Raw genomic sequence first — 21870 nt, 5'->3', positions numbered from 1 at the left:
TCACATTTGAACTCAGGTCCTCCTGACTTCAGGGCCAGTGCTCTATCCATTGCGCCACCTTGCTGCCCTTCTTGTTGGATGTTTGTGATTTTAATGCTTCAAGTATCTGAGAGTTCATTGGTTCCTCTACCCGTTCAAATCACAATTCCCTTCCAAGCCTTACCAGATAGAAGACTGTGGCTATGAAAAGTCATCACCTAGTGACTAACCTTCTAGCAAAGAGCTCCTGGACTTAGCTAGGCTGGTCTCTGCAGGATGGACATATAGTGGCCATTTTTTAAGACCTTTTTTAGTTTGGTAGGACTTTTCAATGTGTATGCTTTGCTAGCAGAGCCTCTGGGAGGTGACCTGTGTCTGGGTCATGCCCACTCTGGGTGCTTAGGATCCTAGTTTTAGAGCCAGTCATCCTGTCCAACCCCTTCATTTTAAAGACGAAAGAAACTGAAGGCCAAGAGAGGGAAAGGGACTTGCTCAAGGTTGTACACATTGTAATTAGCAGGCTTCCAAATCCAACACTCTTTCCACTGTGCCACGCTGTTTGTGGGCTATTAAAATTTAAATAGCAATTCAAACAAACTAGGTACAATCTCCAACCAAAGAGCTTCTGGAGATGGGCAGGGAGATGTATCCCAACCACCCTAGAACCTTCTGCCCCTGGTAATAAGAAAAACCTGGGAAGAGGGAGAGAGGGGTAAGCCCTAGGGAACTATGGCAGCCCAATAATGGGTCAGTTAAATGGGTTACACACTTCTACTTATCTTAACTCCCTACCTCGTGGCCCCTGTCTTGCACAGGACATGACTCACTGTCTGCTTCAGAGAACGATCCAGACTCATCACTTGAGTTGGTTCCATAGGACTGCTCACATTTAATTTGGGGTCGGACTTGGTTGTACATTCCATCTCCCATCAGGCCTGGCTCCTGATGATCAGTGGCAAGGAATCGAGCTCCCTGGGAACAGGGAGAGGAGGAGAATTCACAGAGAGGGAGGCTACAGGGAGAACCACCACTCCCATCTTCTGCGTAGGAGTAGGAGGAGCAGGAGCTGGAGGTCCTGGTCCTGGTCTCCAAGGGGGGAGAGCGAGGGCAAACTTTAATTGGCACCGGGCAGCTGGTATTAGGCCGCATCCTTCCTGGCAAGTGATCAGCTATTAGTCCACTGTGGGAATAGGTCTGTGAGCTAGGGAGGGACTGGCTAGCTCCTGCCCAAAGACCCTTTGGCACGGGCTCAGGGAGGTCTTTGTCCAAACTGGTGACGCCAGAATATGAATGCACTGAAGTGTTCCCTTGGTCGCAGGCGCTGGAAGAGAAGATCACACTCCGCCTGTCCAGCTCACCTTCTTGCTTACAGAGAGTTTCAAACCCGGGCCCCTTGAGAGGAGACCCCACTGGGACGCTGGAAGCATCTTTCTGACTGGCATGGGACTGTCCATAATTCCCTGTGAAAGGGCTGTAGTCAGTTTTATGGTCACCCTGAGTTGTCCCCTTGTCCAAAGGGCAAGCTGGACTCCTGGCAAAGTGCTGTTGGGAAGTACTGGGCAAGCCCGACAACTCCGCACTTTTTGTTCTGTTGAAGAGAGACCCTAAACAGGAAGGAGAGGAGCCGCTTTTAGATCTGTCCATGCAGGTGGCCAAGGGGGTAGCAGCGGTGGCTGCAGCAGCAGCAGCAGCAGCAGCAGCAGCAGACGTGGTGGCCACAGGGGTGGGGATGGGGCTAGGCTGTTTCCTTTCCATCTCGACATCCCCCTCTTTGTCCCTGACATCGGGCTCCTCTCCAGACAGGCAAAGTGTGATGCTTTCCTCGTCATTCTCTTCACTGTAAGGTTCACTTTTGATCTGCCCCATGGCCAGTCCCGCCTGGAGGCCGGTGCCAGGGTTCTCTTCACTGAGTGCGCTTGCAAAACCTGAGGTACTGATGTGCGATGTGTTGTAGACAACATTCTTGGTACAAGCAAGCTGGTATTTCTTATATCTGGGGTACCGTGTTAGCGTATCCTTGTCCAGACTGCCCCTGCCTTCGTCCCTCGGCGCGTCGGAGTCAGGTAGCACGCCTTCTTCCTTCTCTGCTACTGGGGCTGCAGACTCAAAGCCAAGGGGTTCTGGATGCACCCGCTCCTTGGGACACGATATCTTGGAGGTTTCTGATTCCATTGTTTCCTCCTCCTCCTCCCCCTCCGAGTTCTCCATGTCTCCATGCATGCGTTGGCAAGAGGTGTCTTTTTTGCACAGGAACAGGCCATCCTCGTTGTTTAGGAGCTGGGTCTGCAAGAAACTGAAGCAGGAATCCTCCAGGTTGTGCATGCGCAGGAACTCGGCACAGCGGATGACCTCCTGGATGTTCTCTCTACTGAGTAACAGCTCCGCAGTGTAGGCAAACTGTAACAATGGGCCGAACCCCCGAGCAGTGACCTGCAAAACAAACAGGGAAATTGCCAGCATTACCATCAGCACTGCTATTGTCCTGGGTCCTTCAAGTGAAGTGAGATAACCAGACAGCTCTAGTGTCTGGGGAATAAAGGCTTCAAAGTAGCAGTTAATCTTGTATCAGGTCAGCAATGATGCTGCCTCCAGTAATTAATGCTGTCTCCCATGCGCCCCTTCTGTACTTCATCATGTAGCCGACAGAACTGAGAAGCACCCAGGTCTGGTGCCCAATCAATATGATAATGGGTCTTGTGTTTACACTAATGAAAGTTCCTTGCAAATTTAAATTCTCTTCCTGTCCCAAAAGATCTGTTTTTTTGGAGAGATCTCACATGAATGGCAACATTTGTAGGTACATTTTAAACAAGGAACACATTATTTCTTCCCCTTATCCCAAATGTGGAAAATTCAACTCTTGGAAAAAACAAGTATGTAGAATTTGAAAAATTGTTTTTTTTAATACTTAGTTTTAAAAAAGAAAAGGAATATAAACTACAATTTCCCTGAGTATATTGGTTATTCATTAAAGTTCCTAGTTGGAGCCATCTCATTCTATTATTATCATCATTATTATCATCAACAATTGTAATAGTAATGACGATGATCGTAATAACAAAGATGGTGGTCACAATCAAGAACGATGCCCTGCATTAAAAATGAACCAATGACCATCAAAGAATGCCGTGAATAGGAAGCCTTATGTGGTATTTAGAGTTGCTTCAGCTGAAACTTCTGAAGGCCTTGCTACCTCACATATACCTTTCTTTTTTATTAGCTGCTACTTCAGCGTGCAGCTGCCTATTTTCCCGTTAGCTCTTCAGTGGTTAAGCCTAATTGCCATGTTTTCTGCTCATCCATTAAATTAAACCCACTGGAAACACACTGTTTGTGCACAGCTTGCTCGTAGATACGCTCATACCCACAAATGACTTGGAAACTTAAAAAGGGTGTTTGCTGCCTGAGGCCTATTTCCTCCTGGTGGAGACGGACAAGAACTGCCAATAGACGGGTCACTATCACTATCCTCATTACATAGTGCAAGAACAGCCATAGTCTCAGGCCCTGACAAGCACTGCTAACTGTATGAGAGATGTGGGGAAAGTATGACATAAATATTCCCATCCAATGGCATATGCCACTATGGGATGCATAATGAATGACACTAGTAGTGATCTGACAGATACACCAGGAGGATGGACTGTGGAGAAAATGGAAACAGAATGTTCTTTTAGGTGAACTTCCATTGATACAGAATTCAATGCATCACACTAACCAGAATATTTGATTTCACATGATCCCATGACAATAGGGCTTGTTATTATAGAGATTAGGATACACCACTAGCCAAAACCTTCCTGGTAACACTTCCTAGCTATAGTATTTTAAATGCTATAAGGCAGCCCTCAAGTAAGGAAGGTATTAGTCATCATTAGTCATTAGTCTAGCTCTAACAGGATTATTAAAACATGGGTATTGCTTGTTTACAAAACTACACTTCTCATCTAATATTTTTTTTTTGCACTAATAATAGATGTAGCAGACATGGCACCTGCTACATTTTTAAAATGCAGACTCAGAAGTGGAATTAAAAACCTTCTAATGAGCAAGGAACTTTTTAGAAATAGTTAACAAAAGACAGTAAGAGGATGTAAACATTAAGAACAGAAGGATTTGGGGGCATGTGACTGAAGTGTCATGAGGCCATATATTATGGATCAAAAGAAGTTCAAAAGGCCATCTACTCCAAACATTTCATTTTACAGAGGGGGAAACGGAGGCCCAGAGAGGTTAAATAATTTTGCTGAAGTCATACAGGGAAGTGGCCCAGCCAGGACTTGAATTCAGGTTTTCTGGCTCCAAATGCAGTAAGTCAGAACCCCTCCCCACCATACCACACTGCCCCCTCAACTTCTCCATGGCAAGCCATTATTAAGGAAGAGGAAGAAAGGGGAGGAAGAAAGGGAAGAATGAAGGAATAATCTACCTCCTAACAAATAAATGCCTCCCCCCGTTTCTGCAGGTCATATCTTAGTCACTCTGAGCTTAAGAAGATATGTAATGGTATCCCACCATTTGGTGCCATAGAGAAAATAAATTCTCATGTATTTATACTTTGTGCCAAGTCTTTCTTTTTTTTGTATGCCATGTTTTTCTGGTTTAAATTTAGTATGAAATTCAAAGCTCACCAAATTTTTCAGAACCCTTCTGTTTCAATTCATATACATCTTCTAGGTTTCAGTGAAACCGTCCCTTCATTAACAGTATTCCATTACAGTTATATAACAAAATTTGTTTAGCTGTTCCCAAATTGATGGGCATCCCTTTAGTTTCCAGTTCTTTGCTACTACAAAAGAGTCATTACAAGTATTTTTGCACATATGCATCCTTTTACTCTTTCTTGCATCTCCTTGGGGGACTCAGGGTGCAGAATGAGACATACATTTTTGGATTTGACCAATGTAGTAATTTGTTTTGACTATGAAAATTTGTTAAAAGGGCTTTTCTCTTCCTTTCTTTCATTCTTTCTTTCTCAATGGGGGTGGAGTAGGAGGTAGAAAAATCCTATTTTTGTTAATTAAAAAATAAAATTTAATTAAAATCAAAACAAAAAACCTCAAACCCTTCCATTCCCTTTACATTCCTACTAATTTAAAAAAATAACAAAAAACAACCCCCCCCCAAAAAAAAAGCAAGAAGCCTGAAAAAGCAGATTGATATTCATGAAGTAAAGGCACACTGACTAGATGGGAAACAATAGGAAACAAAGTGAAGAATCCCAGGCTTTTGCTTACAGCGTTACAGGGCTGCCAAGAGCTGGAGAAAATTTCACATTACTCCGGGGAGAGTTAGGTTGATGCTAATAGCATTATGGGTGTTAAGAGTGTCCACTACAAAGCACATTTCTGAGTCCCAAATCAGTGACACAGCTTTTCAAACCATTTGCCACAGTAGTTTGGGGCAGGAGATCAGCTTGAAGATAAGTCTGACAATGACTGTTGCATACATAACAACATGCATAGCTTATCTGGTCACCTTGAAAGAACATTGGTGCTTTCAAGTCAGCTGAAGTCCTGGGTTCAAATCAGACTTCAGACACTTACCAGATGTGTAACTATGGACAGATCACTTAACCTCTGTCTGCTTCAGTTTCTCCAGCTGTAAGATGGAGATAATAATGGCACCTACCTCCTGGACTTGTATGATCAAAGGAGATAATATTTGTAAAAGTGCTTAGAACAGTGCCTGGCACATAGGCCCTATATAAATGCTTATTTCCTCTCCTTCCCCACACTGAGGAGTGATGGGCATTTGTAGACAGTCTTTCAAATCCATGGCAAAATGAACTGGGTCACTCATGCTGAAACACAACTGAGGCTATCACAGGGTTTTCCCCAATATAGGTTTAACCCTGTCATAGTTATACTTCAGTAGATTGGCAAAAGCATCACAGAACTAGCAATGAAGGAAACCTCAGTGACCAAAAGTCCAGCTTCTTTGTCTAACAGCTGAGGAGAACTGAGGCCCATGGAAGGCCATATGATTTGCTCAGGGGCCATCCAAGTAGCAAGCATAAGAGGTAGGATTTGAACCCAGACCTTCTTTTCTTTTTTTTTCTTTTTCTTTTCTTTTCTTTTTTCCAGACCTTCTTTTCACCGTACTTTGCTGTAAATGTTTACTGAGCACATACTATGGTGCTAGGGATGTGAGATAGACAAGAAATTATGAGAACCAATCCTTTCCCCTCAGGGGGCTTAGAATCTTTTTGGGGAAATAAGGTATAACTCCCTCAAAAGGTAAAGAGTAATAAAAGACTGAAAAATAACACACAATAATAAAAGAGATGCTGCATGACAGTATGTGACTAATGATCAGATGAACAGTACTGACAATAAGTGCTTTCAGCCATGATCAGATAGAGAGCGATGGTTCACTATGGGCTGGAGTAATTACCTGTACACCTGTAGCAAGACAGTTCAAGGTCATAGATAATTTATCATAGTGGCTGCTAGGTGGTACAGTTTGCCTCAGTTTCCTCCCTTGTAAAATGGAGATAATAATAGCACCTACCTCCTAGGGTTACTATGAAGAACAAATGCTTAGTAAAATGTCTGGCACACAGTAGACACTACATAAATGCTAACTATTATCATCATCATCCATTATTATCATCACCCCATCCTAGCCTAAATTCATGAATTATCTTTTAAATACGCACCCTCTGAATGGCAACCGGTGCCCTACTTAGGGTCTACTCTTGTTGTAATTCAGTCCAGCACTGGTAGCTCCAAGTAGACTCACTTTGATAACAAAGTGTTAAAACAAGCAGACTCAGTAGCCCTGGGGCTCTCTGAATATTGACTTGGCCTTTATAGTAGCTAAATCCCACTGTCTTTCTACCTTAGGAATTGCTTGTGTTTCTTTACTGTGATCAGAAAGCGAACAACCAGATCCTAATAAGTAAATTTCTGAGAGGGAGATTACTAAGCTACATATGTCATTCACCTTTTGGTGTAAATAAATGAAAACAATAGGGTCAGAATTCTGCTTAAAAGATGGAAAAATCATACTCAAGGAAAAGAAATAACTGTACAGTTATAGCAAAGTGAAGCAATTGGTGACATTGAATTTACTTCATTGACTCTAATGGAATCAGGTTTACCTCTAAGGGAACCAAAGCCAAAATGAGCCCAGATTTTCTGGTTAGGTATTAGTAATGAATAACAACAAATAAGTCTGAGATTCTCATCATGGCTAGGCAGGGGTGACAGTTGCGCAAACAGTTTCCCAGAAGATTTTGAAGATTTATTTTTCCACAACCTCAAACGTGTAGTTAAACTATCTGATGTCACTGAATACATGGCATATTAGACAGGAGACATGAAAACAAGCTGCCCTCCTTTGGGCTTAGAGGGTAAAGGTCTAGGGTTCTTGAGCAATGATGCTAGGATTTTATAAGACCAGCCACTGTCCCAGAAACAAAGAGAAAATCCCTAAGACAGCACAGAAGAGGCTACAATTTCAGTGACAACTTGATACAAATAAGGAAACTATTCAGTCATTAAAACTGGCCTTGGTGCCAAGAGTTAGGGTCTGAAAGAAATGAGACCAATACCCAAAGAAATCCCGCCATGCAAGTGAGAGTATGTCAGTAGAATATATGAAAGCATGATCTATAACTAGTGCTTTATTTGTTTGGGCTTTGATGAGTCATCCATAGAATACTCCAACAGAATATAAATTCCCTGAGGCAGAGATTTTTTTGGGGTGGTGGTGTGATGCAGGGAGGGTAGTGTTTAGATCCTTAAGGTTTCCTAAAGAGCTGTGCACATAGTAAGTGCATAATAAATGTGTTCACTAAATTGAATCGACTCATGAGTCGAGTAAGATGAACTGTTGAGAAGGCCACTGACTGCTGCCATGCTTGTTTGCTGAAAGATCTTCAGAATCTTTTAGCCATGCTGGATGAAGACTTGGCACGGAGTGAACAGACGAACAAAAGAGGAAAACATACCAATTCCACATGTCTTGGGTAACACTAGCAAAATCTCATGGACTTATGGGACCTATGGGATTTAACTGACCCCGGGTCTGGTCTCTGAGATTGGGGCCAGAGGAATAGGCAGACTCTCCTATCTACGCCTAGCTAATTTTCACACCCCTACTTTGGAGACCACCTATCCCTATCTCCTGAAAAGTAAATGTTATTTTGAGGAATGTATTTTTTGAATTAAAATTTCAATATTATTATTATTTTTTTGGCATGCACTGACTGCTACATGATAAAATAATAGATAAGGGCAGAGACAGGGTTACCAGCAGCTATAGGCCTTCGAAATGCTTGAAAGAAGAAAGATTTTCATTGTGGGTTTTTTTTTTTCATGTGGATCATAGGTACAAGAAATGAGATAAGGAAGTTAATAGAGAATGTCAAGAAAATTCCCCCAAAGGGAAAGAGTAAACCCATTAACGAGGAAAAACATAATTAAACCATGCACTAGAGAAAATACATTTTAGCAATGTGGCCAGGGCATTTTCTCCATTTCTAATTTGTATCAGCAATATTGTTCATAGCTGTGATAAGACAGAATCACTAGACACAATAGTTGCTTCGGAGGTCAATATGTCAGAGTCCCATCAGTTGTTTTGGAGAGATAGCAATAGCTCATGGCATTAGTCTGCATGAAGGGTCACATTGTAAATAGGGTTTATAAAGTTTCATGAGGCTCCAAGCACCATTTTATAATGAAGGTACTTGCAAAAGTCAGTGGTGACAATTAACTTAGTGCTGATCATTATCCATGTGACCAGGTATCATTTACAAAGTTACCATCAAGTATCCTTCTTTCCAGGCCCTTACGGCTTAAAAGTATTAAAATCTTTTTTATTTCTGAGGATGGTGGAACAATTACTCTCTAGGACATCAAAATTTCAAATTAACTTGGCAACAAAAACACTTTGGGAATTGAAATATATGATAGAACCCATAAATGTTAGTCCTGGGAATCTTGGGTTATGAAATATCCTAAAGATATAGCAAGGTAAGGGTCGCTTTATAGAAAATAGAAGAAAATAAGTATTTTTGCACAGAAAAAAACCTGGCATGCATAGTAAACATTTTGATACATAATATAATACTTCATATTTTAGGGGAAAATAGCACTAACATTAACATTTTTTACTGGAACCTATTCCTAGCACACGAAATATATTCCTATTGTAGTAGAAAATTGTTTGGGAAATGTTGTAAAAGGCTATATTTGCTCAGCATGTTTTCATACCCTTGAGTACACTGAGAGCTTCCAGGGACTTAAAGACAGTACCATCTATCCACAGAAAAACTAGAATAAGTTATCCCATGAGCTGGAAGTATTAAAAAAGAGGCACTCTGCCACCAGAAGTACTGAAACCACCAATTATAATAGAGATATAATAGAGAGTAGTCTTTTGCTGGGTAGAAATTGGACTAAAGAGCTTCTTTCAATCCTAACAAGAACGTAAGCTCCCTGAGGGCAAGGGGTTCTTTTGTATTGCCCAAATCAGAATGGAATAAATGTTTGTTGAATTGTTTGTATACACCTATTTATCACGATGAGAGAGCACTCTGTAAGAGTACTGCCTAGACAACAGAATGTCAGTAATGCCAGTAGCTTACCTCAACCCTATTCCCGGCGCTCCTCCCTTCTGGGTGTCTCAGCTCTCTTGGCTCTCCCTGGGTTCTGGAATGAATATTCTGATCTCATGGCTACTAATGATCCATGGCTTTTAGGGTTACAGTGATCTATCCCCCTATCTATCCTGACCAAAGTGTGAAAAATCTCTCTTTTGCTCTTAGTTCTGTTGATACACATGTGCAGTTTTTCTAAAGGAACCAAGAGAAAACAAGACTTGTGATTGTATCAGTACCAGGGATTTCTGGATGAAGAAACCATCTCTACATATGCAAGGTGACACCCCTCCTGTGCCTTATGGTTTTAGAGAGTTTTTGAGGGCGCTGAGAGGTTCAGTGACTTGCTCACTGTCCCACAGCCACCAAGTGTCAGAGGCAAGTCATGAACTCAGGTCTTTCTGACTCTCTCTATACACTACTCCATGCTGCTTCTCCCAAGAGGAAACAAACAAATGAAAAAGGCCACAAAAGCCCAGAAATGGATGTTTTACACATTTGAGGCTCTTCCTGAAGAGAAGGAGGAAGCTGGATGTTCTGTGGTAGAAACACCTGCCTGTCCCCTGAGGAAAGATATAAGGGAGCTATGGAAACTTTCAGGTAAGAGCTCACACAATTAAAGGTCAGAGGAAGAAGTGGAGAGTTGTAATAGATGGGGATTCCTTGCTGAGGTGTACTGAGGCAACTGTCTGTCAAACTCACACCAACAATGCAGAAGTCTTGTCTTCTCAGGTATGTATGCGAGACATAACCGAGAAATGAGCCGAGGTTGGTTAAAGGAAGTGAAGGCCAACAAAAATGGTTTTGTTTTTAAAAGCTATATCCAGGGAAAGAGGAGGAACAGAGAAGGAACCCCTGGTTCAGGGTGGATATGCCAGTGATAACTCAGAAGAATGAGAAGGCAAAACTGTGTTTGCTCTGTTTTTCCTGCCATGAATGACCTCTGGAGTAGAAATGATAAAACAAAAATATCTAACAGGGAGATGATATCCAAGGTAAGTAAGGTGAAAATAAAAGAACATATAATTACTCTTGATAAATTCAAGTCACCTGGCCAAGAAGAAAGACATCCTTGGATACCAAAAGAACTGGCAGATAGGATTATCATTGCCAATGATGTCTGAAAGATGGTGGAAAACAGTAAGGGTACCACAGTACCGAAGAAAGACAATTTTCCTTGATTTCAAAAAAAGGGAAGAATCTGCAAACTATAGGTCAGTGTCTTAATTCCAGGGAAAACTCAAGAACATATTATTAAAGATGAGGTTACTGAACATCTAGAAAGGGAAGCAGTGATTATTAAGAGAAAATAAAAGCAACCTAGCATGGCTTCATTAAGAACATATCATGCCAGACTAACCTCATTTTCTATTTCTGACAAGGTCACTAAACACCACCTAACTGTGGGTGCTACCCAAGGCTCCGTCCTGGGTTCTCTCCTATTCTCCTTCTACTTTCTATTATTTGGTGATCTCATTAGCTCCCATGTATTTAATTATCACTCTCTGTGTAGATGACTCCTGAGTCTACAAATCTAACCTTAGTCTCTCTCCTGAAATACACTGGACATTTCAAACTACAAGCATTTCAGAATAGCTCCTGGCACATAGTAGAGGCTTAACAAACACTTGTTCATTGACTGACTTATCTTAAACTCTCTACATCTAAAGGCAGATCTACCTCCCCCTCCCACTGCCCTCAAAATCCATCCTCCTTCTGTATGTCTCCATTTTGGTCTCCCTCTCTGCTCTCCCTTCAGCTCCCTTTCATGTATTGTCTTCCCTTGACAGAAAGGAAGGTCTTTGACATTCTTTTTTGATTGCTTGTGTTTTCACTCCCAGCACTCAGCACAGTGCCTGGCACAGAGAAAGCACTTAATAAATACTCTGTCTTGCTCGCTGACTTGATTGTTTAGCTTTAAACCTCTTCACAGCCTGCTATCAATACCACTTTTCCAACCGTATCACTCTCTGCCTTCCTGCACTCCACAGCGGGATCAAAATGGTTTCTTTGTTGTTCTTTGTACACAACACTCCACTGCTCATTTCCACACTTTTGCATTGTCCACTACGACTGGAATGTATCTCCTATCTTGCCTTGGCCTTCTAGAGTCCCTTGTTTCTTTCACAACTTTGCTCAAGCAACGCTTTCAAACAGAGCCCTTCCCGATTACCACAGATGGTAGTGCCCCGTCTCCCATTTACCTTGTATTTAATTTGTAGACTTATATATGTATACGTTGTCTCCTCTGATTGACTATAATTTCCTTCAGGGCAAGAGGTTTCATTTTTTCCCTTTGTATTCCCAGTACCAAGAACAATGCCTGGCACATAGTAGGAACTTAATAAATGCTTGGTGATTGAGAGATCAGAGGAATGTTTTCATCTTAGGTTACCTACATTAAAATACAGGCAAAGTACTTGATAAAGTATCTAATACTATTCTTATGGAAAAGAGGGAGAGATGTGGAATACATGATAATACAAGTGGACAGATTTAGAACTGATGGAACAGTCAGGTTCAAATAACAGTTTATTTAATGGTTCAATGTCAACTTGGCATAGGTCTCTATTGGAATGCCCTACGGATCTGTGCTTGGCCCTGCGCCATATAACACTTTTATCAATAACTCAGAAAAAGGCATAGATGGAACACTCACCAAATTTATAGGTAACACAAAACTGGGAAGGATCCAAAAACAACTTGACCTGCTAGAGCATAGGACTGAATCTAATAAGATGAAATTCTACAGAGATAAATGTAAAGTATACTTGGGTTCAAAAAACCCAACTCCATAGATTAGGACAAAGAAAGAATGATTAGACAGGAGTTTGGAAAAAATCTGGGATTTTTAGTGAACTGCAAGCTCAGTATGAGCCAGCAATGTGATGTGGCAGCAAAATACTCAATGTATTATCCAGCAATAAGGAAGTGCTACATGATTACTCTCCTCAGGTCAGATCTCTTCCAGAACACTGTGTTCAGTTCTAGGCTTCAAAGTTTAAGGAGGGGGCAGCCTAGGTGGCGCAGTGGATAGAGCACCAGCCCTGGAGGCAAGAGGACCCGAGTTCAAATCCGGCCTCAGACATATAACGCTCACTAGCTGTGTGACCCTGGGCAACTCACTTAACCCCACTGCCTGTCAAAACAAAAAAAAAAAGTTTAAGAAGGTCACTGATAAGCTGGAGAGTGTCCAGAGAAAGACATCCAGGATGGTTGGGTCTTGAGTTCATGTTATATGAAGATCAGAACTAGGTATGATTAGCCTGCAGAAGAAAGAGAAGACTGTGGATTGGGGGAAGGAAACATGACAGCTGTGTTCAGGTAACTGAAGGGTTGTCTGATGGAAGAGGGATGACACTCGTTTAATTTTTCCTCAGAGGGCAGCAGCAATGGATGGAAATTGCAGAGACAAATTCATGTTTAATATCAGGAGGAATTGACAGCTGTCCAAAAGTGGAATGGGCTATTGTGGGAAGGTAGTAAATCCCCCTTTTTGGAGGTTATTAAGCAGGAGCTGGAAGACTACTTTGTTATTTATGTTATATTGGGGATTCCTTCAGGGAATGTGTTAGGTTACATAGCCACTAAGGTAATTTTAAATTCTAAAATTGTGTGATTCTGTCTTATTGTATCTGGTATTAGAATGTGAGCTCCTGAAGTGTAGTGACGATCTTACTTTTCTGTTTGTAACCCCAGTGCTGAGCACAGTGTTTTGCACAATAGTAAGTACTTATAAATATATTTTTTCATTCATTTGATTGTACCTCCTAATAGAAGTTATGGTCATAGTCAGAGGCATTGGCTTTACTGGCACAATTTATGGGGCATCTAGTCCCCAGATGCCCTCCCTTTGCCTTAACTGTTTTTTAGTAGTAGGAAGAAACCAAGGAAGGAAATGAGCATTTATCAAGCACATACTATGTGCCAGGCACTGTGCTAAGTGCTTTACAAATATTTTTTTTTCATTTGAATCTCACAACTCCATCTGAAATTGTTACTTGAGCAAAGTTTTGAAGGAAGCAAGGGATTCTGGAAGGTAGAGGTGAGACGGGGATGCATTCCAGGCATAATAGATTATGCAAAAGTGTGGAAAGGAGAAAAAGGAAAATGTCATGTACAAAGAATAACAACAAGAAATCATTTTGGCCCAACTGTGGTGGGCATGAAGGTTCGACCCCAAATGTGCAGTTGAGGAAAACTCAGGCTGAGTGAAGTTGTAAGTGACTGGTGGAGGGTCACACAGATAGTGTATGTCTGAGAGTACACTTGAACTCAGGTCTTCCTGATTCTAGGCCTAACAGTCTATCCACCATGCCACCTACTAGACACTTTGGGTGCTATCTTTACCCAAGGGAGTAGGGAATGGCATCAGATTGCTTCCACCACCACGAGGAGACCTTATCTTTTCCTTTTTCAAATTCTGAACTGCCGTGCACTAATCCTCATTTGCTTATTTCAGGAGAATCTTCAGTTTGAAGCTCTCATTATCAGAAGAGATGGATGAAAAATCCAAAGTTTAAGGAAGGAGCAAACCTTTCTTCCCTTAATTTACTGGCTCCAATTCTTCCCTAGGCTCTCCCTGATGACTCAAGCCACCCCAGGGGACAGGTGTTGCTTTTTCTACAATCCTTTAACTATGTGGTTATATTACACGACATGTTAAACATTCAGTGACATTACATAATGCATCATTCCCATCCAAGGTAAAAGGCGGCTGGTTTCTTCATACACTATATGAAGCAAAGAAAGGCATGTGCAATAAACTCATAACAATGGGGTATTTTAACACAGCAAACCCTACAGTAAATTAGCTGTAACTGTTGGAAGGCATTACTTCAGTGATACCCATAGAAAACACTAGTATCGAATCACAGAATGTCATAGTTGGAAGGGTTCTTGGCACCCATTCAGTCTAACTCATGCACAAGAAAGAATCCTGCCTTTTACAAAAGAACAACACCTTTGCTTGCAGACTTCTAACAAGGGGAAACTTTCACCTCCCAAGGCAGACCATTCCACTATTAGGCAGCTCCAACTGTCAGACGTTCTTCCTGATTTCAAGTCTGAATTCTCCTCTTTCCAATTTCCACCTTTCGATCCTGGTTCTCCCTAATGGAACAAAGTAGAACACATCTCTACTCCCCTTTTTCATGGGATAACCTTTCAAATACCTGAAGAGCAGCTCTCATGCCATCTCTGAGCCTTTTCTTCTCCAGGGTTAAACATCCTTAGCTCCTTCAAGTGACCCTTATATGGCACGGACTTGAGACCTTCACCATTCTGGATAGCTTTTCTGGATATTCTTGTGTTATCCATGTCTTTCCTAAAATAAAGTGCCCAGGTCTGAACACTATACTCCAGATATGATTTAATGTTCCATGAACTGAACATTTTGGAAGCAGGAAGTGATTCTCTTAATCAGAACTGAGATGGAATATTCCTGGAATTTTTTGCAATGTAAGACCCATTCTGAAATAGAAAATTGCATTTAAGACATCTTATTGTTCTTATATTTTTCTCTCACCTAGGCTGATGATTTTCTTAGGGATTAAGTATTACTTCAAATCTTATTCCTTGTAATTAGTACACATATTATTACATTTGCCTCCCAATACATTCATATTATACTCAAAGTACATATCCTTTCTCTCTCATGCTTACTATCTTTCGGGTAGTCCTCCCAGGTAGGCCTCCCTGGACTTCCTCAGTTTCTGTTCAGGGTGACTGGGAGGACAATGGTGTCATCAAGAAAAATCTGAAAGTTGGGAGGAAGGAAATGTTTGGAAGGAAGATGAAGAGTTTGGACAGCCTGGGTTGAAGCCCCAGCAAGACATTTTAATAGCTATCTACTTTGTTTTGGTATATACCCAGTGACTATTCCGATGCCCTGTACATAGTAAGTGCTAAATAAATGTTTGCTGAATTTACTGTCCAGGAGGCAATCTGAAAATCAGGAGTCGGACAGCTACTAGATATGTGGGTTTGGGTATCACCTGCCTAGAAGTAATAACTGAAGTTACTGGAGTGGGTGATGTCATTTAAGGGAGGGAGATAAGAAATAAGGCAAAGGAAGGATTTTTTTTCCTTAGGGAAAACTCACACTTATTGGGTGAGAAAAAAGGATGAACTAGTAAGGAGATGAAAAATAGTCAGATGTTTTTTCAGGACTTATCACAGTGCCTGAGACATGGTTAGCATTTAATAAATAAATACTTGTTGAGTAAGAAAAGAACCAGGAGAGAGCTGTGTCACAGAAATCAAGTGAGAAGAAAGTATCAAAAAGGATGGAGGTACTCAATGCTGTTGAATGCTTAAAGACAGGTTAAAGATGATGAAGACTGAGAAAATACCATTGGGTTTGGCAAATAAGAGATTATTGGTGACCTCGAAGAGAACAGTTATGTTCTCATCTATCTCAACATGATCCTGTAAAGATTGCTTATCATAAAGCATAAAAACCCCTTTAAACAGAACAGTGGTCCATAAATCACCTGTCTTGGCTCAGCCTCACTCTTTAGAAGTTGTAAACAGCAAAACAGAAATTCTTTATTTTATTGGTGGTGAGCCAGGTGGTACCAGGGATTCTTTCCAGATGGACTAGGCATTGAGGGGAGAACTAGAGTGATTAGTACTTTTTACTCTGGCCTCCTTTCAACTCTAGTCTGCTATATTATAATCCAATGGGGACTCAATGCCTCCTCCTAGTCAATCTGCTCCAGACAGCTGGAAAAAAAAGCTATCTGGTTGAACCTACAGGATAGACGAAATTGCTGCCATATCCATCTCTCTCTCTCTCTCTCTCTCTCTCTCTCTCTCTCTCTCTCTCTCTCTCTCTCTCTCTCTCTCTCTCTCCTGTCATCTCAATGTCTCTGAAAATAAAACAAATGCAAAGCACATGTAAAACACTTTATTCACAGGGCATCAGGAACTCTCTTCTCCTTTGAGATGACCTTGTCTTGTATATATACTAATCACTTGTACTTAAAATGTTAATTGTCTTAGGCCAAGTGAGAAATTTCATGCCTGCTATAAGTATAAAGTATCTATATTTTTCTAAGTCAGTACTGCCAAAAGTCTCTCATTCGATTAACATTAAAAACCTTCTTAAAAGACTTTATAATGAGGCTCATATTATGGTAATCCCAAAACAGATGTATATAAGAAGCTGCTTTTTACTTATTTAAAAAAAATGATGTGAAAGCTTAGTGTATCCCACCTACTGATATAGAAGTAATGAAGCCTATAGCCAGTCTCTACAGTTTCATTTTTAAAACACCTTCATAGAAAAAAATTTTTTTTAGAGAATTTTAGTTTAGGTTTGTCTGTGTGGCTCCCATTCCCCCTACTTAATAGTATTTTATTTTTTCCAATTACATGTAAAGAGTTTTTAACATTCACTTTTATAAGATTTTGAGTTCCAAATTTTTTTCTCCTTCCCTACTCTTCCCTCCTCCCCAAGATGGCAAGCAATCTGATATAGGTTATACATGTACAATCACAGTAAACATATTTCCACATTAGTCACGTTGTGAAAGAAGAATCAGAACAAAAGGGGAAAATGGAAAAAAAGAAAAAACAAAAACAAAAATAGTATGTTTCAATCTGCATTCAGACTCCATAGTTTTTTCTCTGGATGCGGACAGCATTTTCCATCATGAATCTTTTGGAATTGTCCAAGGTCACTGTATTGCTGAGAAGAGCTAAGTCTATCAAAGTTGGGTATCCCACAGTGTTACTGTTAGTGTGTACAATGTTCTCCTGGTTCTGCTCACTTCACTCAGCATCAGTTCTTGTTAAATCTTTCCAGGCGGTTTCTGAAATCAGCCTGCTCATCATTTCTTATAGCACAATAGTATTACATTCATATACCATAACTTGTTCAGCCATTCCCCAATTGATGGGCATTCCCTCAATTTATAATTCTTTGCATGGCTCCATTTTTAAAAGGACCCTTCCTTTTCCTTATTCAGTACAAAAGCAATCTTCCTAAACACTATGATAGTCTAGACCCGATTCTATGCCACAATTCACACCAGTTTAGCCACTTGAAACCAATTTTCAACCTTCTGATTTTTTTTAAAAGGCATAAAAACAGGTAGGAACAGCACTAAAAGAATAAAAACCCAAGACCACTTCACTGTTATTTTCCAAGGACCTGATTTTTCTTTTCCATCTGAAATAACAAATGGATGAGCTGTTCCAATACAGTTTTCTGGTGCGTGAGTCTAACAGGAAAATGCTTTTTTCTCTTGAATCTCTTCTTGAGAAATATACCATACAGTTTATCAACAGTACTTGGAAAGGTCAGATCACAAGGAAAACGTGGCAGCACAGGCTAATGGAAGGAGCGTGGTATTCCTGCTTGAAGAAAACCTCGCCAGCTGTTTGAGTTTGGCTTTTGACTATGGCACCATGAGCCAACTGTGTGACCCTCCTTGTGCTTCACCTACTTTGTTTGTGAAACAGGACAGAAACATACTTCTGGTTGAACTGGGATAAGTAATGGATGGAGAAAGGTTCTGAGTAATTAAAAGAAAAGTATTACATTAATGAACAAGGGATTCTTCTTATCATCTTCTTAGGTGGGAAGTGCAGCCTTTTTCATGTGCAATGCAAGCAGGAGTAGAGGAAGCCATGAGCACAATTCATAGAAGGAATTAAACTACAGATTATACCTTTGTGTCTGCAAAGCCATCACAAAGATCACTAAATGCCAGAGTTGGAAGGAACCATCTGGATCACAGGATCTGACCCCTTTATTTTATACATGGAGAAATCAAGGCCCAGAGAGGTCATGTAACATTTTACAGTTATCCCTTCTACATGGTGACTTTCCACATCATGGTTTTGACATATTGTGGGTCAGCACAAGAAACTAAATGGGAATTTTTGGGAAGTTTTGCAGAAGCCACTGACAGCATGTGAAGGCCAGCAGACGACACAGAAAAAGTTAAAAAAACTCAGGAATGCATAAAATATATGTCTAGCATTGTGTAATATCAATATATTTTATCTTTTAGTACCATAGATATACCCAAATTTTACAATAAGGTACTGTTAACGTCCCATAAAAGAAAAAGAAAAAAATTCATACTTCTCTGCTAGTAAGGGAAGGGCAAAAAATTTTATGTGCATTTTCCAGATTGTGGGAGTGCCGCACTCCTAACTCCCGTGATGTGTGAGGGATAACTGGTATAAGCAGAAGCAGCATAATTTTCTACTATCTGCTGCAACCCTGCACTAATAAATCCTGCACTAATAAATAAATCCACACAAAAGGGAAAAAAGGATGGGTGGCTTACCCCAAGTTCAAAATGGAAGTCAATAGAGAAGATGTTAGCTAGCACTCAGGCTTTTAATTCAAGGGACTGGCCATTCTTGTTTCCCTTTTCATTGCTATCATGGGCAATGGCAAATGAAATGGTCTAACGCTGATGTAAGCACCGTGCCATCTGTGCTTTGTGAACGATCTGAGAAGTGATCAACACCTCAAAATCCCATATGCTAATCTGGCAGTGACTGCCCCAGAGCTAGAGGTAGAGCAGGCAGAATTTCATGGCCACTTGCCTCCTAGCAAACCATACTATGGAAATGTACATGCAATAGACTGGGATGTAACATAGGATATGTGAGTCAGCAGTAAATGTGAGGGTTTTCTAAGGTTATTTCTTTCTCCTCTTAAGCTCCAAGTTCTTCATACATATAATTCCCATCTGTTAAAAAAAATTAAAGGGATGGTGGTAGTGCTTGCGCACTGATTCAATCAATTAATAAGCAAGGCTTTCCTTGAGTGTGGGCCTGGCTTAGTTTGGCTCTCTTTGATGTCCTTGTGTTGTCTTGAAAAGCACCGGCACATAATGACTGCAGGCTTAAAGATGACATCAGCAGTGACTCAGGATAAGCTTCTGCTGGGAAGATGAGTGCTTCCAGGATTTCAGATTGTGAAGCCATGAAGTAAGTGTCCTGTCTTTGGAGAACTATGTGTCATCTCTGGCAGTAGAACAAGGCGTTCACGACTGACTGCCAAACACAGAGGGGGCGGAGAAATCTAGCAATGACTGCCCTGGTCACATCCAGTTTCCATGGTACACCCAAACATACTTTTCCACACCAATGCATAGGGCAGTGAGAAAAGGAAGTAATGTCACAGATATACCCAGGGTGCAGGTCATTGAGAACTGAGTTTTTTTAGGGGAGGTGGGTGGGGGAATCTTGGCAATTTCCCAGCATTTGTTTTGAATGTGGTATTATAGGATTAGAGAAGAAAGTCATAGTCTTTGCTTAAAAATAAAAAAACCCCTGAAACCCAATACCTTTTCCCATTTAACAAATCAATTCGAGCATTCTAAAAATTAGTATATAGTACTTTTGAGGTTTGAGATTTTATTTGTTAAATTTTAAGAGGGTCTAAACAATGGTGACTGAGGCTAACCAGCTAATTTTTTTAGGTACTCTCAGTTTTCTGATGCCATTTTAGCACATTAAAGCTGGAAAATCAGAAACACTATTTCATTGGGGAATTTAACAAAAATATGTAAAAGATTTCAACAAACAAGAATATAGGGAACCCCTTTTTTGATGCTGAAGTCACCTGTTTGTTGGCAGCATATTAAATGCATCAAGAATCAACAGGAATTCCTCTTTTTGATGGTGAGGTCCTCTAAGTATACCTGTTTGTATGTGACACTTTCCATCAAGCCCTGGAACATTGCAGAGGCTCCTAAATGATATTTATAATCACTCAAAAGAATCTGTCCTAACTATTCAAATAGGACAAACCAAGCAGATGGAGTATGCCTATTTGTTCGGATTATTATATACCTTCGGACAGACCACCTATGCAGCCAATTCATCAGTACCTATATCTTGGACAGGAACTGCAAATAGTCAGTGAGCTGGGCCCAGAACTGAACAGAAGAGCAAATCAGAGTGTCTTTAGAAAACTGCATAATGTTTTTAATGACTCCTAGCTTTTCTCTGGAATACAGATTCATCTTTTTAATACCAACAGCCTTTTGATGATTTATATCTGCAAATCATGAAATAACAATCTCCAAAGTACTGCAGGGCAACTGAGAGGTGCAAATCATTATAAGTGAGACAAGTGAGAAAGACTGTAAGAAAGGCAGTATAGAGGACACTGCTGGAGAAATGTATGACCAGAAAAAAAAAGATGCCATCAGTTACGGAACAAGAGCAAGGGCTAACTGACTGACAGTGTATAAGTCCCACTGGTATTTGTACAATGTCAAAAAAATCTCAAAGAAGGACTCCAATAGGTTAGCTGGACTCTCTGTGGTGGATTTTATGGAAACACATAAAAAAGAGTCACAAAGAATGGGCAGGCATGGATGGGTTGTTATGTGCATCACTGGAGATAGTACCCATATCAAAGAGATCACAGAGCCACCGAAATACCAAATAGGAAAATATCTGGTAGAAAAACAGAGAAGTTGGAAACTGTTTGGAGGACTCGTATGTTTAATCCATACAAGATGGATCTCTGATTTCATAAGTGCGTGTATTCTTTCCAATAGTGCAGGTCACATGCTTCTTCATCTTCTCAGATTTTTAGAGTTTTGCATGATTTTGACTCATGTGGATGACACCATGTTTTTGGGTAGCCTTCAACGATACATCTTACTCTGAAGAATCAAATACTTTATTAAAAAAGTAAATAGTTGCAAGCCGTCTGTTCCCTTCAACTATTTTCATTAAGAATATTCTCCATATTTTCATAGACTGTCAAATAAAGATTTTATAGAGAAATATAGTGGGGGTCCAGTCCATTGAGCATGCACAGTCTGCCAAGTCATGTGGAAGCTTTGCAGAGCTTCCTTCTAGAATTGTAAACAGGTGATCAATGGAGTGCTTTACCCTCTGCCTCAGAGCATGATCAGGTGAGCTTTCACTCTTTCCTCTCAGCTTACTGTGTGGTGATGAAAGTACCTTTCATGGTTGCAAAGCTGGAGCCAAGTATGCATATAAAGGGCTCCAAAAGAAGAACTCAGTATCTCTTTTCCCTGGTCACAAATGAGGCAAGAACAATTATATGCCTCGATGTGGGGAGACAGATATCTGGCACTACTGCTAAATGCCTTATCTCCTCAGTTTCAAAGACATGGTATTTTTGCTTCTTCTCCCTTTGTTGTGGTTATTCTTCCCTGATTCAAGTGAATGAGTATCAGACATGACAACCTTGTGTGCTTCAAAAGGTCAGAAAGTCAATAGAAGGTCCAGCAATGGGAGTCTGAAGCACAGTCCGCGACAGTTACAGT

General features: G+C 40.7%; 1 protein-coding gene across 2 annotated transcripts in view; it reads right to left on the bottom strand.

The window, feature by feature from the left end:
• BACH2 (BACH transcriptional regulator 2) overlaps positions 1-21870 on the bottom strand; it is a 412299-nt gene that overhangs the window by 23675 nt on the left and 366754 nt on the right. For both annotated transcript variants that reach the window (XM_020963049.2, XM_020963047.2), the window contains one exon: positions 772-2409. In XM_020963049.2, the coding sequence (XP_020818708.1) occupies positions 772-2409 (1638 nt within the window). The remainder of the gene's footprint in view (positions 1-771; positions 2410-21870) is intronic.

Source organism: Phascolarctos cinereus, unplaced genomic scaffold (genome assembly GCF_003287225.1).
Source record: "Phascolarctos cinereus isolate Bilbo 61053 unplaced genomic scaffold, phaCin_HiC Scaffold_5;HRSCAF=322, whole genome shotgun sequence".
Taxonomy (NCBI): domain Eukaryota; kingdom Metazoa; phylum Chordata; class Mammalia; order Diprotodontia; family Phascolarctidae; genus Phascolarctos; species Phascolarctos cinereus.
This window is presented reverse-complemented; position numbering and strand designations above follow the sequence as displayed.